The 19,453-nt window shown below is 42.1% G+C and overlaps 1 protein-coding gene across 1 annotated transcript in view; it reads left to right on the top strand.

Annotated features, from left to right (window-relative positions):
* Nucleotides 1-18,640, top strand: part of LOC144773624 (transient receptor potential cation channel subfamily M member 2-like) — a 536,579-nt gene extending 517,939 nt beyond the window's left edge. Inside the window, exon 24 of the mRNA XM_078658772.1 lies at nt 15,733-18,640. Within this exon, the coding sequence (XP_078514898.1) occupies nt 15,733-15,858 (126 nt within the window). The 3' untranslated portion in view covers nt 15,859-18,640. The remainder of the gene's footprint in view (nt 1-15,732) is intronic.
* The last annotated feature ends 813 nt before the right edge of the window (nt 18,641-19,453 follow it).

The following is a 19,453-nucleotide window of genomic DNA, read 5'->3' on the forward strand; positions in this document are numbered from 1 at the left end:
CCCCCAGTTGGCAATCATAGTGAACAGAGGAGCTAGGTAGATGCTAAAGAGCAACGGGCTCAGTGTTGAGCCCTGAGGTACCCCACACCAGAGTTGCTTTGGTTGGGATTCACATGGCGTGAGGGCAACTTTCTGAGAGCGTCCACTCAAGTAGGAAGTCAGCCAGGTGAGAACAATTCCCTCCAATCCAGCTTCTTCTAGGCGCTCACCAAGGATAGTGTGGTCAACGGTATCAAAAGCTGCTGACAGATCCAGGAGCACCAGTAATTCTGGTGCTCCTGAATTCAGTGACCACCTAATCGACACTGCCACCTCCAGTAGAGCAGACTCTGTACTAAACCCTGCCCGAAAGCCTGATTGAGTGTCGTGCAGAGTCCCATTTTGCTCAATGAAGTACGTCAATTGCCGTTGAACCAATTTTTCCTGCATTTTTCCTGGGGCGGGGAGGAGAGAGATAGGGCGCAAGTTTTTTAAATCACCTGGGTCTCCATTTTGTTTTTTCTTCAGTGGGAGAAGCGTTGCATGCTTCCATTTATCTGGAAAGGTGCCAGTTTTCAGTGAGGAATTCCAGATATGTAGCAGCCCATCAACCAAAGAGGGCGCAAGCACCTTCCATAATTTAGGCGGGCATGGATCATCTGGGGCTCCTGAGTGGCATCTCAGAATTTCCATTAGGGCATCCTGTGGCATGATAGGAGAAAATTCACACAGCCTAGGTAGCTCCCCCTGGGGTGGAGATTTATCCTCTTTCACAAAGGCCTAAGGGGTTCGAAATGACTCGTAGACCTTTACGATCTTGTCGTTAAAATAGTTTACAATCCGTTCAGGGCTGGGGATGGAGTTACTTCTATCTCTAGTGCCCCTGGCTTAAAAAAGGATTGAACAACCTAAAAGACCTCGTTGCTCGACTGCTTTGCATTTCGAATGCTTGACGCAATATAATTACGTCTAGCTGATTTTAACTCCTTATGAAATGCTTTTAAGGCTTCTTTATAGTTTGCTTTTATTTTTTCACAATACCCCAGTCTCCATTTTCGTTCCAACTTCTTGCACCTACTCTTGTGCTCCCTGAAGGCTTCAGACAACCAAGGGGCAACTGGTGAACTTAATAATAATAATACTGAAATTTATTAGAAGAGCGACAGCTACCCCCAAACACAGGGGTGTCCCGGCGCTAGAAACAAACTAGGTGAAAAACGACAGGAGCAAGAATGCGACTTATTAGTTCTGTGCCGCTACTATCTTGAAGAGCCATGTCCTTCAAGGCCTTTTTAAAACAAAATTCTGACTCGGCGCTTCGAAGTGAGGCCGGGAGGTTGTTCCACAGTACAGCTGTTTTCACTGAGAAAGCTCTTCCCCCCCCAGTCGTGCTTTCTTAAAGCGCAGAGTTTGCAGCCAATTAAAGGAGTTAGAGCGCAACTCTCTGTTTTGTTGTTAGGGGCAAAGTCTTTCCTTCAGATACTTCGGGCAGTTTCCATTTAGAGCCCGATAGGCCATTGTCATGGCCTTAAATATGATTCTTTTTTCCACTAGTAGCCAGTGGAGTTTGTATAGATGCGGAGAGACAAGTTGTCGGAAAGGGATCCGGCAGACCAGTCTCGCAGCCGCATTTTGAATCATTTGAAGGTGGTGGATAGCAGAGAACCAAGGGGCAGTGGGAGAAGACCTACTTGATTTCCCCACTCTTCCTGGTGCTACCGACTCCACCGCTGAAGCAATCCAATGATGTAACAAATTTGCATCAGTATCTGGATCGGCTGATAGGTAGAGAGGGTTGTCTCGCAAGATGGGGTTGAGTGTTGTTTCAGTTAAGCTCTTCCAGTTTCTTTTGAGCATGAGGCGTGTTCCTTTAGCTTGCCCTGAGTATGGTAGAGAAATAGAAAACGGGACCAGGTAGTGATCTGACCATGTCAGGGGGACAGGCATCTTCATGGCAATGTCAGAGCAATTGGAGAAGACTAAGTCCAGGATATTCCCTGCTACATGTGTGGGGCAGGAGACCCATTGTTTGAGGTTCGCCCCACCTAAGGATGTGATTAACTGCAATGCCTGGGGGCAACTTCCGTCATTTACATGCAGATTAAAATCTCCCAGGGCCACAAAATATGAATACAGTATAGATTTTTGAGCAATTAGGTTACAAATTGTATGAAGGGGCCCACTGTGCAATCAGGTGGTCTGTAAATAAGAATTCCCCCAAGAGCAGACGTGGGGGTCTGTTTTAAACAAAAGTTTAAGCCTTCTATGCCCTGAGCAGCAACCGGAGCTGAGGACACTAACTCCCATGTATCTCTAAATATAATGGCCACTCCGCCTCCCCTTTTATCTCCTTCTCTATTCACATGGCATAACTTAAAGCCTGGAGGGATCGCTAGCGTAATTGCTGTCACAGTGTCCAGATTGAGCCAAGTTTCCGTCAGGAACAAAGCATCCCAAATATCATCGGATAAAATTAACCAGACATCATCAGTGTGTTTGGATAGCGACCTACAGTTTATAAGGCAGGCCTTGATTGTAGCGTAGCTTACATCAGCTCGGCCTTCTGAGCAAGCCTATTTTTCCTATCCATCGTGAAATTAGCTACAACAGGTGTCTCCAACCAGTAGCTCAGGAGCTACTGGTAGCTCACCAGCACCCTCAAAGTAGCTCTCAGAGGTGAGGCCAAACCAATCTGATCTCAGGGATTCTGTATATATTAAAGAAGGCAGCACTGCTCGTTTCATTACCCGTAAGAGGGGTAATATCCTTTTCAACGCAACTTTTACCATGCAGTGCCTTTACGACGCAACTATTACAACGCATGTCATTACAACGCTGGGGGCGCTCTAGGATAGGGAATAGATTTAATTTACTATCCAACACCTTCCCTACTATCCACGGGGACTTGAGTTGGAATAGTAAATTAAAGTATTCACTATCCAGCACCCCTTAACACTATGCGTTGTAACAGCATGCGTTGTAAAAACTGCGATGTAAAGGCATGCGTGGTAAAAGCATGCGTTGTAATGTCATACATCCCCGTAAGAGTTACAGACAGCCAAACCAATGGCAAGTCCTCTTGATAACACTCAAACACACACTCTGTTGGCCTATCAATCAGGTATTTAGAGAGTGCACTACTCACCCATGAGGGTCTCAAAGCGCTGGGGGGCATTTGGGCAGCTCCGGTCATTCGAAAAGCCAGGTCTTGAGGCTCTTGCTGAATGCTTTCAGTGTGGGGCTTTGTCTGATGCTGAGGGGGCATTTGTTCCAGGTCTTGGCCGCGATGCAGGAGAAGGATCTGCCTCCTGTTCTAGTTCTGTGGATGCAGGGGTTTTCGACCAAGGCCTGGTCAGCAGAGCGGAGGTTTCTCTTGGAGGTGTAGAAGGAGATTCTTTCGTTGAGGTATTGGGGTCCAGTATTGTGGAGGGCTTTGTAGGTGTGTGTGAGCAGCTTGAAGGTCACTCTTTTTTTGAAGGGGAGCAAGTGGAGGTCTTGTTGGTTCTGGGTGATGTGGTCTTGTCGTGTGATGCTGAGGACGAGTCTGGCTGCAGCATTCTGGACAGTCTGGAGTTTGTGGAGCAGAGATTTGTTGATTCCAACTTAGAGGGCATTCCGGTAGTGAGTGCATGGGTGCCAGTCTTCCTGGATTCGAGGGGGATCCATTTAAAGGTATTGCGAAGTATGCAGAGGGTGTCGAAGCATGTGTAGGCCACGGTGTTGGCCTATGGGTCTGTCACATGAACCATCTTTATCCTCTTTAAATCTACCTAGGAAGGAGATTGGCCATGTTATATGCCCTGCTCTATCATTCACACCGTGTGTGACATCAAAGAATAGTAGCAGCAGTAACCAGGGCTGACCCACCAAAGTGTGTGACTGCAAGAACTAGAGTGAAAATGAGTTGGTTGGGATCATGATCAACCAAAGAGCTGAGGGGAGAGAGTATGCATCCAGGGCAGAGAAAATTAGAGGCATCACATTCATTTTTTTGTGGGTGTGTGACTTTGTGTCCTTCCCTAATAAACAGTGATGGTTCCTTAAAGCTACTCATAGTGTCAAGGAATGCCGAATATGTATGCTGGTCTCCATCATAAGAGTATTATCTCTGACGCAATTGTGCCAGTTCATGGTATAATTGTGCCATTGCCATAATATTTTAATCCTTGACTATTTTGGGCATACAAGTCTAGTAATTACATACTTGCTGGCATCACTGACATATTAAGAGCATGACTGGCTTTCTTTTAGCCCTTCCTGACAGAGTGGCAACCCGCTTCTCCCATAATAATGTCCATAACTGATATATGTTGTGCATCCAGCTGTGGCACAGTGGTAGCCCCGGTTTAATGGTGGGCATTATTAGCATAGCAGATGCATTAATAGTGTTATGGTGAGCAAGCATGGCCTATGATTTTAATTCCTGGGTATTTGAAGTGGAATTTGTTAATCAGAGGCATTTTGAACATGGCGGTACTCACTGAAAACGAAAAGCTGAGGTTTAGGGACTGTGTATTTTCTAACAATGAAAACTGATTTGATTTTTAAAGAAAAAAATTATGCTTTTTCTGAAAAGGTTTTTCTTTTGGAAAATTGAGTTTGATTACTCAAATTGGAAAGTGTTTTTGATAGAAAAATATGTGTATTTTTACAAACTAATATGCTAATGAAGACAAAATATTACAATTCTAAAACACATTTAAAGTTGTTAGCGGAATGATAATTCAGTTTGAGTTGGGGAGACTTACTGCTGTGGTAGTACCCTTTGTGGGACACAGCATGTGATGATTTGAATTTTACTTGATTGCAAGCATGTAATATTGAAAAACGTTTTCCTAGCATTCTGTTGAGAACTTCATCTGGAATGTGTGCGTGGTGACTACTGATAAATTGTTCTTGGGGTGGACATGGTGTAATGTTAAATACCTATCATCAGCATTTTAAAGTGATAAAATAGGGTAATAGCTCGGCAGGACTTTCCTTGAGCAGAATTATCACTCAGAACAGAAAAGGTGGAGACCCCTGAGCTAGAACCTGCCAGCAACCCCCGCAACTAGCAGGGAGTAGGGTAGTCGCCAAGTTGATCTGGTGTGGGGATGAGCAGCCATGGCCGCGGAGATTCATAAGCTCATCTCGCGTCCAACAGTAAGACACGCCACTACTGATTTTGGCATCCTGGCCGGTGCCGGTCACGTTTTGGTCGTGGACGGGCGCAGATGGTCTTTCCTTGGTGCTTCCGCTGCGCGGCCGGAAAGACATCGGTTTGATAAACCCCGTGGCCGGAAGTGCGTCAGCCGGTGTGGGCGGAGTCGCGTCTGTCCCTCCGCTCAATCGGCACTGATTGCCGTGGCGGACCTGGGACGGCGACACACAAGGTAAAGTAGCAGCGTTTACACAGTTGAACAAAATCTACAACTAAAAACAGTTTTTAAAATACTCAGATAGCAGCAATTTATTTTAGCACCAGTTTTAAAAGAATGCGGGGGAACGAGAAAGTGCAAAGTGCAATCAGCAATGTGCCACTTGGACAAGAGAGACAAGGATTTTTTTAAGACCCAAGCAGCAAAAAGCCTTGCGGCGCGATTATCACCCAGAGCTGCGCGGCCGGCAAATCAACCATCTAATATACCCCGTGGCCGGAAGTGCGTCAGCCGGTGTGGGCGGAGTCGCGTCTGTCCCTCCGCTCAATCGGCACTGATTGCCGTGGCGGACCGGGGACGGCGACACACAAGGTAAAGTAGCAGCGTTTACACAGTTGAACAAAATCTACAACTAAAAACAGTTTTATAAATACTCAGATAGCAGCAATTTATTTTAGCACCAGTTTTAAAAGAATGCGGGGGGAACGAGAACGTGCAAAGTGCAATCAGCAATGTGCCACTTGGACAAGAGAGACAAGGATTTTTTTAAGACCCAAGCAGCAAAAAGCCTTGCGGCGCGATTATCACCCAGAGCTTGGTTCTCAAGCCACACGTGTCATCACACCGTGAATGAGGAGACCTTTCCCTGGTGAACATTTCAGCTGCTCCAGTTCCCAATGAGATTGCCTGGGATAGGGTATCTGTAGTATTAGCAGAGCATGCTGTTCAATGCTGCCCTTTGTTTGTGGTGTCATGGAAAAGCATTCTCTATTTTAAGTTTGCTAGGATTAGTCATCATTCAGTTCTCAGATTGTTATTGTTCAACTGACTGGATCTGTTAAAGCTGTGGTGGTGGCTGGTGGAGTCTGTGCTCCTTGAATCCACAACTGTGTAGCCAAACAATAAATCTACTCTACTATTCTGGCTCCAGCGTCTTCAATATAGTATCCTATGATGTGCATGGCTCCACTAAACTTTTACAAATGTCATATCTGTTCAAAATATCTTTGAATGATGTAATTACCCCTATTACTGTTTCTGATGATTGGGACATTGATACAGTGCATGAAATGCTAGAAGATCTACATTATTTCTACTGTGTCTCCATTTGATTAATTGAATGAGGGTACATCTAGTAATAATGAGATGTTTTGCTTTCAGCATTACGGTCATCATTTTCCGCATAAAGCAAGTATTTCAAGTGCTGTTTAAAATTACCGTAAATGGGAACATTGACACCACCACGTGGTATTTCAAAAACGTTTGCACAGACGTTTGCTTATTTTTCGGTGTATGATTCATCCGACCCTGCCTCATATTATTATAGGCTTGCATCATCACCTGCAAAAGAAAAATATGCTAACTGACACCAAGCTGATATATTCTGCTTCTTTTCTTTCCCAGCTGTCTGTACAAGGCTTTGACTTTTTGAAAGGACACAATAGATCTAAAATCTATTTGGCGGCTAAAAAACTGTCATGTTCAGGGGACTGAGGCCGTGTTTAGAGTATGCCTAATACTACTACAAATTATTTTCCTGAACAAAACTGTGCAACAAACAACATGTCTAGGATTAGCCAAGATGAAAGATTTGAACAGACCAATAATTCCCACATTTGTACACTTTGAAAACTGGCACCAGTTTGTTGCTCAAATGTGTATTTACCTTTAATAAATGAAAAGATAAGAAGCGTGTGGCAAAGAGTGTGATCTGTGGCTCCCTTCCAAGGGATAAAACCATGCTGTCTTGGATTGACTACCTTGCCTATAATGTGGCACAGACGTGTGGCAAATACTTTCGAGAGTATCTTCATGGCACTATTAATCAAGGTGATCTGCCTGAATGACCCTAGCTCTTGCGGAGGTTTGCAGTTTTAAGGAGCACATATATATTTGCTGAGGACCAAGAGGCTTGGGCCAGCTGCACCCCTTGCATCTGCGAGACTGTATACTGCAGGACTACCCCTAGCTGGGTGGAGAACGTTTTTGAAAACTCTAGCGGGATCTTGATTGTTCCTACCACTTTCCCTGAGGGCAGGCATTTTATTGTGGCAGGAATTTTCTTTTACGACAGAGGAGCATCCAAGGAATTCTGGTTTTCGGCACCCAGTCTTTCAAATGGGAATGACTTCAGTGAATGCCTTAGGTCCTTATCGTTTTATCCCTCTTCTTTTTTCTCTCTATAGAACCTCCCATAATACCCCCGGAAAACCTCTTGTATGCCCTCCAGGTCAGTAATTAGCCACCCCATGAATCCCTTGCAAATCCCTTGGTTCATTGCTTTCTGTCTTGTGCGCACAGCTAGAAGATGTCCCCCATGTTCACCAAACTCATAGCATTCCCTCTTCCAGACCACATATTTATCTTCTTTTTTTCTTTCCGCTATGTCAATAATTGCAGCTTTAGCCGATGGTGAATAGGGGCATTGTGTTGCAAGGGATTAGCTTCCCTGCCCCTTCTAAGAGTCACAATCAACGTTAGTGGCAAGCAACGTTCATACCTGTCGTGATGGGACATTCTACATCTGCCATGAACTCTACCCCAGCATCCACTGCATATTCTTGCGCCTATTGAAGGAGCATGATGGTGGGGCTCCTTCCGATGCATCCAAACTGGGAGCCAACCTAGATGCCCCTGCCCCCAAGGAGATCCATGGGCCCAACAACTGTTTCTTTACCCACTGCTGGTACTTGCCCATCCTCAGAGCAAGTGTCAGTGGGAGCTAGGGTGAAGAGCTCTGCAATGGGGGGTTGGGGCTGGCTAGTAAGCCCCTGCTGCCCCAACTGTTGAACTACTTGATTCAAAGCTTTCCTGAGTCCAGCCCCTTGGAGATGAACATCTGAATCCTTGCAGGCATTTACCTTGATTTTCCTCACCCCTGTGCTGCTCTGGTCCGTGTTCAGGTAGGCTTGCCCAACAAAGCGCTGCAGGACAGGTACTGCTTCTGCCTGCTCCTGCGCCGGTCTAGACCCTCTGGGTGGCATACTCTACCATGGGAAGCGCTGAGAGAGAATGCAACCGAGAGTTCCATCAGCCCGGCGTGTGGTACACAACAAGACCGTGGCAGTGACCAGTAAAGTCGTGGTACGGGAATGCAAAGCCGGACCCATGAAGGGCCTGTGCTTATCGGCCCCAAGAGTGGGAACCTCAGACCCCGGAACGCTGTAAGCCCACAAAAAATCACCAAAAGCCAGTGAAATTAGAAGCAGGCTATTGGGTGGCATTGTTCAAACCCCCAAATCTGAAAGAAATGGCCTGATGGGAAAAGAATAATAAAACGGCAGGGTGCAACACCCTGAGGCATAACTTGACCTCTCAACATTGGCCCCCCCACATCAGATTCGGGAATTGCAGCCACAGGTTGGGATCGGTCAAGGAGACCACAGAGACAGCACACAAAGCCACCCAAGAAAGCACAATAGCCTAGGAAGAGGAGCTGCTCAAACAGTGTCCTGGGATGCCTTACAGCAGGGGCAATGGGAGCAGGCGAATGGCCAGCAAAGGGTCAGCAGCAGGAGAACACAGCACTTACAGCCCAGGCAGGGCCTGACGGCCATCCACTCAGATCACAGTAGCAAGGGAAGCCTGGAGACCACAAACGCTGGGTACTTGCTAAGGAGCTGTAAATTAGGGGGCTGTGCTTGAAGTGCTGTAATAGTTATTGCAGACCAATTAATCAGACTGTTTGATAAAAATCACAAATGTTATCATGGAACATACGAATTACCATAAAAATGCAATTTTTATGTTCAATGTTTGTGAATAAACTGCGGTCATTATGCATCAACAGTGACTCAAGTTAGAATTGCCACACTGATAACCATACACAAAGTAAGCAAGTCCAAAAATAAATGTTGCTCATATAGACCTATCTTGTTGTTAAACACTGAAGCCAAAATATTGGTAAAATTGGTGGCCACTCGTTTGATTCAAGTCATTACCAAGCTGCTACACCCGGATCAGTCAGAGTTCATGCCTTCCAGAAACGCAGCACTTAATTTGCGGAGGCTGCATGGGGTACTGGGGCGCAAGGGCACAATAAGAGCAGATGCGGTGGTGGTGTCCTTGGATGCCATGATGGCCTTCGATACCATAGTGTGGCCATACCTCTTTGCAGTCCTAGAAATGCTAGACCTCGGTCCCAATTTCACCAGTTGGATTAAGCTCCTATATTCATAGCCTCAAGCGCAAGTTGTCATAAACAATAAAACGTTGGCAGTCTTCTCCCTTGGGAGAGGGACCAGACAGGGTTGCCCTTTTCCTCCAGTGCTCTTCGCGCTGACACTCGAGCCCCTTGCGGCATGGAGCTATAGAGACCCCAACATATGAGGTTTGAAATGGGTGGTAGACTGGGAGGACCACATTTACCTTTACACTGATGATATTTTGTTGTTCCTGGCTTCGCCCATTGTCTCCCTGCACAGGATTCAAAATATATTTACCAATTTTGGCTAATATTCTGGATACACTATTAAATGGAACACATCAGTGACCTATTTGTTGAACAGGAAACTCTCTCCCCTGCCCAAGGAATACCCAGTGGAAGAAGCCAAATGTGGCTTCAAAAGCCTAGGGATGTACATAACAACTGATCTCAGAGTTAGTTATGAGCGTAATCTCCGACTCCCGCTCCAACCACTAAAAAGAGAGATGGAGAGCTGGAGGGCCCTCCCCCTATCACTGCTAGGCAGGGCCGCACTATTTAAAATGATGTCACTACCTCGCTTTCGCTGTTTTTACAAAATTCCCCTAATCTGGTTTCTGCGACATACTTTAAGGCAATAGAGAGCGCACAGAGAGAATTACTCTGGGGGGGACAGCCCCGCATATCGCTCCCATAATTGGTGAGAAGGTGATATGATAGGACTCCCGGATATTAAAAAATACTACTGGGGGGCCCTTCTAACTGCCATTAACCACTGCACATATCGACGGCATGATGACCCAGAATACAGAATGGACAGGTGTCTTTTGCTGGGTGAGAACTACATTGGGACACTCTACCATAAACCCACAAAATTTCAACTTACCGGACAGGACATTCCATCCAGTTGTGGCACACAACCACTAGGAGTATGGGCTGGGACCAGAAACCACGCAGGCCACCCCTCTGTGGGACTCAGAACAATTGGGCACACTAGGACAGATGAAGGGTTTTGATCGATGGGACAATATTGGGATATCTAGGGTGGGTGACCTGTGGAGAAGAGGGGAGGTTGTGTCTTTCTCCTCCCTCCATCAAGAAAACGAGATGGCAAACACAGAAAAGAACATGCAAAACTATATATGAGGCATGGGGATGCACAAAAAAAGTGGTCACAGGTATGGGGCAAATGGAATGTGTTCAGGAGTAACATTTGTGTTCCACCCTCTCTCCCTTCCCCTCCCACCTCACCTGTTGTATAGAGATCGTGGCGCTGAATTGTCAACCACTACCATGTATAACCACAATCACCAAGGCATATATACTTTATGTAAAAAGTTAATCATTCTATCAATTAATGTTGTGACTCCTGAATGTCAAAACACTGTCCTTAATAAAAAGTTTTACAAAAAAAAAACATTGACTCCACTTGTGTTTACTGAGATGGGAGTAAAAGGTTGCATTATGAAGGCCGGGAGGGACTGGTTACTCGCACGTCTGGGAGGGGATAAACCCGGACCTCGGTCTCCTGGGTGTTCAGTGAAGCCAGACGTGATTTCAACCACTGGCAAAATCACCAGCCTGAGTACCCCCCCATCCCAGAATGCATTTGAGGATTCTCTTCCTCTTTCCCCGATCTCGACTAACAGTCAACCAGAGCTGATGGGGTGATGCGAGAAAAATGAGTTACCCGGTCACCATTTTGCCTCCCCAATTAAATACCATCATAGGCTTGATGCAGTTCATTTGGCCGTGAAGGTGTATAGCTTTCATATTTAACCATGTCAGGCACAGGTGCATAATTCAGTTGTTTTTTCTTGTATTCCTTCACTTGTAGCTTTGCTTGTCCTGTTGTAAATACAATACTTCAGATCCTAGAAGATTAAATATTTTTTTTTATAAACAAAAAGGCAGGACTAGATGTTCTGCTAAAGTCTGCCACAGGAAAACCTAAGGTACAAATCCAGATTATTGTTATTTTCTGAGGCAAGAAATTTCAGGAGTAAACAATTAACAGATTTGCAAACTTTGATTTGTTTTGTTCACCTTTGTGAGGTAGTAAAAGTATGGAATATATAAACCCTGCAATCTCTTGGTATATGTTTCCTGCTTCATCAGTTCAATGGGGGACATTTCTTTCAGCAGGCTCTAAAAGTCTTTTGTTCTTTTCATCCCCTGATGACTCGATTCCAATGGTTTTGCAATTATAAAACCAAGATACATGTACACAAAGCACTGACAACCATTTGCCATTCAACATTTTATAGTGTGATTCACAGAATCAGGATTACTGGAGCTTTTGACCCTACAGAGCACTTACAATGGTGTAAGTCCACAAAAATTGTAAATTTCCCCATGGCGTAATTTAACATCGTGGGTGGAAAAATGGCCTTTAAAAATGGATCATCATGTCAAATGCACTAAGGACCCACAGACTCACAGTTTTGTGGATAATGACAAGCATTTGTGAAGTAGTTTCCATCCCAGGAACACATGTCAAACTACACCTTTAAGAGGTAGGAGTAAATGGTGGTACAAGAGAGAGAACATACACATTCTGTGATAGCACAGAGGTGGAAGATTGCATAAACCGAAAAATACTTTCCTTGTGGAATAAAAGCACCACCAAAAATGTTTAAGCACTCGTTTGTTATAGGTATGCCCCAACAGACTGTCCACCCTGCAGACAGTCCCAGGATAACACATAGAGGAACAGAAGTATTTCAGAGGAAATTTGTGAATCCCTAAACATTTTGAATATTTTACAAATCCTAAGTGCACATGTACAATGTCTGCATCTGAGACTTCTCTTTTAGCTCAAAGTATTTTATTGAATTTTTGTTTACCAATAAATAATAAAGACAATACAAAAAATATTATTGAATAGCAAAAAATACCTAAAGATCAAACCATAAGGTAAACAACACTATGGAACCAATTACAATAGGTATTTTAGATAAAACATATTCCAGAGATACATGAAGAAGAACTGGTAGGAGGGGGAGGGAGGTAACAAATATAACAACAAATGCATATTGAATAAATAGAGCAACTATATTCTATAAATACAACATAATATTGGAAGTAAAATGTCAAACCTAAAGTTATAAATACAACTTTAAGGAGATAAATATACATCAACAGGTGTCCAAAAAGATTGATAAGCGATTTAATTTTGATTAATCCCATTCATAGATAATTGAGCACCTCTTCTAGTAAAGATAACCCACGACCACCAAGCATTAACAGATAATGTAGACACATCTTTTCAACAAAAAGTGATGGATTTCAACGCAGCAGAGATTAGGAAATTAAAAAGTGTACTGTCTAAATCATGTAAATTTTGTGATAAATTAACAGATTTACATACTATTAATTGATAGGAAACATCTATATGAATTTTTAAAATCTTTTTTATGATGTCCCAAACTTCAGACCAAAATGTAAAAACTAAATGACAATCAAAAAGCATATGTTGTAAAGTACCTGGGTGTAATTTACAATGTCAACATTCAGCAGAGGGAAGAAGATTAGCTTTAAATAAACGTAATGGAGTCCACAAACGATTGTTTAGGATATAAGAATTGGTTTGGTAAAGTGAAACAGGTAGCCAACCAGATATACTACTAGGCCAAATTTCCTTCCACGTGTCAATAGGTAAAGAAAGTGAAAGTTCATTGTTCCAAAAATATTAAATCATTTCTAAATTGCTACCTAGAGTATCTGATAATTTCTTATAGAGAATGGCAACCCCATGAGATGAAGCAGAGATTGTTTGAATGTAAATTGGTAAATCAGCTTTAGCCTTAGAGGGAGTATCATTGGGGAAGGAATCTAATATTGAATTGCATAAGTATTGATATTTAATAAGGTCATATTTAAGTAAATCCAATTTTCCTTGTAACGTTTCAAAAGAAATAAAGGTATTATTGGAATAAACATCTTTGAGATAAAAAATACCAGCTTTAATCCATGGATACCAGCAACTAATATTTCTATTTAATTTACTAATACTACTATACCATATAGATAATTAATCCGTATTATTCTTGGGAAAGAGAAAAATTAAGTCAAGATCATTAAATAAAATTTTAGTAGATTTAATAATAGCTGATTTTTGATAGAATGTAGCATTATTACACATAGACACCAAAGTAGGTAATGGGAATGGACATACTATTGACTTCTCAATACATAGCCAAAAAGGAGGGTTATTTAAAAAGGAATGGTTAAACCATAATGAAATTTGTTTTAAAATAAAAGCTTTGTGGTAAAGAAAAAAGTCTGGGATACCAAATCTAGCATTACGTTTAAATACTTTTAATTAACTAATACGGGGTGATTTATTGTTCCATAAAAACGTAGACAAAAGTTTATCGACATCTTTATAAAACTTTAATGGAAATTGTGTAGGGAGCATAGCAAGGGTAGAAAAGATCTTGGTAGCGATAATCATTTTGATGGAATCCATTTTGACCCACCACGGCTCGACCTCGGACCTGGGGATCTGGGTTCGAGTCTCGGTAACGACGCCAAAAAAAACTCTTGTGATTCTGCGCAAATCACTTAATCTCCCCGTGCCTAAAATGAATGTGTGTTCTCATGTAACGTAACTGTGCTATGAAAAGCGCTCTGATACCCGATTCGGTTTGGGTCTAGTTCGCGTTATATAAAACTCTGCAAAAAAAAAAAAAGAAAATGTAATTATGCCCATTTAGACATTTTGTTTTAATATAATTTAGAATGAAATCACAATTTAAATTTATTGTTGATTTTATAGATGAGGAAAATAAGATTCCTAGGTTTTTTAACTTATTCTTTTGCCAAATAATTCCACGCATGTGAAGCATATCAGGAGTTCAATAAACATTTAAGGGAAGAAATTCTGTTTTGTTGGTATTTTAAGCATGTCACAAAACTGTAGAATAATGTGTTATAATTTCCATTAATTATGGGAAAGAAGATATAGGGTCACTTAAAAATAAAAGCACATCATCCACATAAGCAAGGGTTTTAACAATAACATCTTTAATATTGATTCCTTTAATAGTATCACATTTTCTTATAGAGGTAAGAAAAGGTTCAATGCCAATTAACAATAAGTGAGGGGAAAGAGGACAACCTTGTCTTGTACCTCTAAAAAGCGAAAATTGGTTTGAGGCTTGGCCATTAATGAATATACGAGCCATAGGGGCACAATATAAAGCTGAAATCATGCATATAAAAATATCCCCTGCATATAAAAATATCCCCAACATCTGAGACTTCTCAAGGACATCTTTTTAGCACAGTAGTCGTTAGAGACCCCGGGGATGCCCCTCACTGGAGATTGATAAAATGTTGTGAGAATGTGATTGAAAGATCTAAGACCTAATACCTCTTAGCACTTTGAGGCCATCAACATTAAGCCAGAGCCCAGACTAATACCATTTTGTGTCAACGCAAATGCAAATAATCTGCTGAATATTATCATAGTTCTATAGTATTTAACTTTGTATACAGTCCAACTACCTGTGTAGGATGTACAGATTTTAAAATAAACCAAGAATATGATGGCCATGTGATCAGTGCTTTCATCATACTCATTCACTTCAGTTGTCTTTGAAGACGATGGGCCAAATACACATGGGTTCCTTAAGCATCATCATCAATTCTTTGTAATTTCCCAGATGTTTGATTTTTGCATCATCCAGTTAGGATGCATTCGGGAGGTAGTCTCACTCCAGAGGAACCTCGTTCTTCAAAATCCTTGAAAAATAGGAAAGTAGAATATGGGATTGTTGTGCCTGTGTTAAAGAGTAATATTGATGATGGAGGTGGGGATTTAATATTAACAAAAGAACGAATGAAGGATAAGTATTTTCTTTGTTTTAAAATGTCTTATGGGAGTGTAAATTATTTTTATCTACCTCATGTGTACAGCTTGTTGCTATAAATCTGATTCTGGATGATTGTTTAGGGATGTATTTAAGTTATTTAACAGCAAATTAGACAATACATTTTTTTTTTAAGTAGGGGTTAGACTGTTCTTAATTGAACCAAAGAATTATTAACAGGAGTTGACACAGAGGATGTTCCATGGATGGGTCTTGACTGTTGCTAACGTGAACCCTGTGTTTGAATCAGTTAATTTTACATTGTGTCGGGATTGACCTGGCTGCAATAAGTGGTATTTAACACCTTGTGAAAATTGGCACAATGAGGAGCGAGTCCAGTGTTGTACTGTAAATTTCTTTCTACGTCTTGCAGAATCTTCATATCCTTGAATCCGCTGATTCCATCCGCTGGCAGATGGTGGACGAGAAGATCCTACTCTATGCGAACATGAAGGATATCCTGCAGCAAGTGGCAAGGAAGCTTGATGCACACTACTGAACTAGGCAAGCGCCAGAGACTCCCACAGGGATTAACTTCAGCCTTCTATGTATCCAGCAACTCTTCTAGGTCTTCCAGTGTACACTGGGCCGTGGTCTTAGAGATGGAGTCCATAGTCTTACCCTAACTTAAAATTATCTTTTGTTGAACAAATACTTACTGTAAATTAGGCACTGATGTCTGAGATCTCTACTGTTCAAATCACTGTTGATGAGTTTGTTACTGCACCATGACTATGTTGTGAGACATTTCAAGCTCAGACGAGGCTTCCTTCAGCGATGGTGTACCAGTGCTTAGCTCATCTACATTTACACCTGTGTTCTTGGGCTCTCTTGCTTGGTGGTCTTCATCAGAGTTCTTTGTGGTCTTCTCCACGGTCCTTGAGTCTTCTCATCAAGTAGCCAACAGGCAGTCATTGTGGATGCAATTCCAACATCCTAGCCATGCTGAGACTGACACAGCCTGATGGAACAGGCGAGGGTTGCACTGCTTAGAAACACCCATCAGAAGGTCACACTCTGGTTGATGACCCCATGAAGAACTTCTGATCAGGAATCTTGTGTGTGATGCCTCTTCCTGGGACAGCTAAGGATGTCCAAGCTCTTGCGAAGTCTCAACGTTTATCACTGCATGTTTTATTGCTAAATAGATTGAATTGCTGATACTAATTGAGTAAACAGCTCAAACTCCACTATGTCACATCAAGTAAATAAGAAAGAAAAAAGGCTTTCAAATTTCAACATAACATCTGATGTTAAATAGTTATCAAACAACTTCCCCCAGGTGCTTCTAATCGCTTTGCTGCTTCCCTCCAGGGGATGGCCTTTGACCCTCCAATGCTAAAATACTCATTGGAAACCCAAACCTCAGTGGGCGGGCCTGTATTATGCCGGTCTGATCCCTAGAGGGAGGCCAAGCGTTGACACCTTTTGGAGGTGAATTCTCCTATTTCATTTTTGTAAGGGGACTCATTCCCCTCTATTGGGACATCAATGGGAATCGCAATCTTTTTGCCCCATTTAGCGACTACACTAGAAGTAATTCTCTGATTATGTTATACTCTGAATACTTGAATAATTTATTTTGATGAACATGTTTACACTAATCACTTAATACATTATGTTCTAAGGACAATACACTAGCTTTTTTGTATTGATTATGCACAGATGTTTTTTCTAACTGGATAGTAAAATGCAGGCTGTTGATAGGGCGAAGATTTCTTTTTTAATGCTATCATCCTGGCTCAAAAACTCAGTTTCCAGAGTTTTGGAATTTATTTGTGTCATATTAATGTGTTATTATTTTAAAGATACAGTTAAATGTTTTAATGCTGGTCAGATTACTGTGAAAATTAACCTTAGCCATTAGTGTTCTGGCTAATTATGGAGGGATGGAGGCACTGTTTTTACATATTACTGTTATGTGTGGGCCTTAGAGAACAAATGGCACATACATTACCCGCTGAACACAGAGGTTTGAGTTGGCGCTGCTTGTAGCTGTGCAACAGGACAACAGCGTGAGGGAATCCAACTAACCCAGGACCACAATTCATTCAGGAAAACTATAGTCACCTTTTCTGCTCTGCATGGTTATTGCTATTCATAAAAAAACATCCTCATCTGAAGGAAACAATGGACAATAAAACAGTTGACAGTTTCGGTGACACTCTTCTGTTAACTGCTCCACCTTCATCAGGACCCTGTATTTTTAGCAAAGTTATAGTAGCAGAAAATTCTGACTCACAGAGAGTTGGCATAGGTTCGGGACCTAAAGGCATCAACATAAATTCACTAAAATGCCGGGGGTAGCTGAAGTAGCATCACATGTCTTTTAACTTTTATTTTCACTCACAAACACTAGCTTACACATACACACACATTCACTCATACACACACTTTCTTTTACATAAACACATTTTCCCCCTTGAGCCTGCACACAACTTAAATTTAAACCTGTTTTTTCTTACCTCAAAAGCCAGACATGGTCATAATCCAGCTAACTGTACTCCATTTTGTATTGCACTATAGTGAATAATAGTGAATATTGTGATATTATTCACTATTAGTGTAAGAACAAAAATTACTGAAAATAAGGAAAATGGAGCCCCAACTGATATCCACTGTGTTCCTGGCACTGATTTTGCCAGCTCTGAGGCCAGGGGGCGCAAGGGGCGACCCCTAACTGATGTGACTAAAAGGATCAAATCTATCCACAATATGTGCAATGACTCGAGAGATAGAGAAATATATTTTAGGATGAGTAAAAAATCTGTGCCAAAGTAGAATTTTAATAGTCTTATTTGAACTGAGCAAAAATCATTCATTGACAGGTCTGGGAGTTTCACCAATACAGACCCAAGTCACTTATTGAATACAACATCATTGAGAAATCAAGTTTTAATGCAAATTTTAGTAAAAAAAGGGTAATACTGGCTTAGATTTACAGTAACCTGAAGTGATCGATATTTATATGAGAACTGTGTGTAGGCGGAGCAAACGTTACAATTGTATGATTTAAGCTAGTGCAGAGTAGATTGCAGTTAAAAATATTTCCGAATGCTTATGTCTGCTTTCCAGTGCAGCTCAGAGCATTGTAGAAGATCTTAGAGGACTTTTTTGTTAGGAGAACTATGTTCGTCCTCTTATGTTATGGCTATGAAATGATTTGAACTTAATATGTATTGATACATTCATACATTGATTAATGATTTTCCACTAACTTGATTGATTTTGCTTTCTGTAAATGATAAAACTTTCAATAAAATCTATGTTTTGAAATCTTACTCATTCTCTCTCTTTATTGTGGAGCCTATGCGCTCCATATTATTTAAATGTCCTGATTTGTCAAATAGCCATGGTTTTGAATTTTGATTTATCCAAAATGCTTCTGCTGACAGATAGTGAGATGCTCCAGTCTCCTTTCTGTGACTCGGACTTCAGGCTACAAATGGAGAGCATGGCGCCGACCCGCAGCCAACTCGCGCAGCGGGCACACAGGTGCACCTGTCCCCCTGGTCCTTTTGCCCAAAACACAGTAGGTATCATTAGGCACTCGTGTGATGCCCTACGGGCTTTGAGATTGTCTGGTAAAGGTTCTCCTGATACTATACTTTTTTTTTTTAAATAAATTTTATTGCAGATACTCAGACATAAGAATAGCATTAGCATTGTTAATCAAATAAGGCAGTGTTACATAGTATAATTCAGGTCACGGGACCCCCAGTGTCTCTGCGGTGCGTAACCCAGAAGTCAGTACGACAACATCCTCGATTCGTTCTCGTTGTATCCTCACCGTATCATAGGGGGTATCCACGTTAGTCGTCTAGGTATCTGCTTTTTTTCAGTTTTAACTCCCCCCCCCCCCCCACAATAAGCACTTCTGTGGTTGAAAAATCGGCAACACATCCCCATGGTCAAAACTTAACATTACAGTCATGGTAGTGGCATTATACATTTCCGCGCAACCCCCACCCCTCCCTCCCGCATCTGGTAAACAAGTGGTACAAGGACATTTCAATCAGCATTGCGTGACTGTTGCATCGAGTTGCACTCCAGACGTGTACCTCCACCTCCAGCTTGCCCCCTCCCCTTACCTG

The sequence above is a fragment of the Lissotriton helveticus genome, chromosome 8 (genome assembly GCF_964261635.1).
Source record: "Lissotriton helveticus chromosome 8, aLisHel1.1, whole genome shotgun sequence".
NCBI lineage: Eukaryota > Metazoa > Chordata > Amphibia > Caudata > Salamandridae > Lissotriton > Lissotriton helveticus.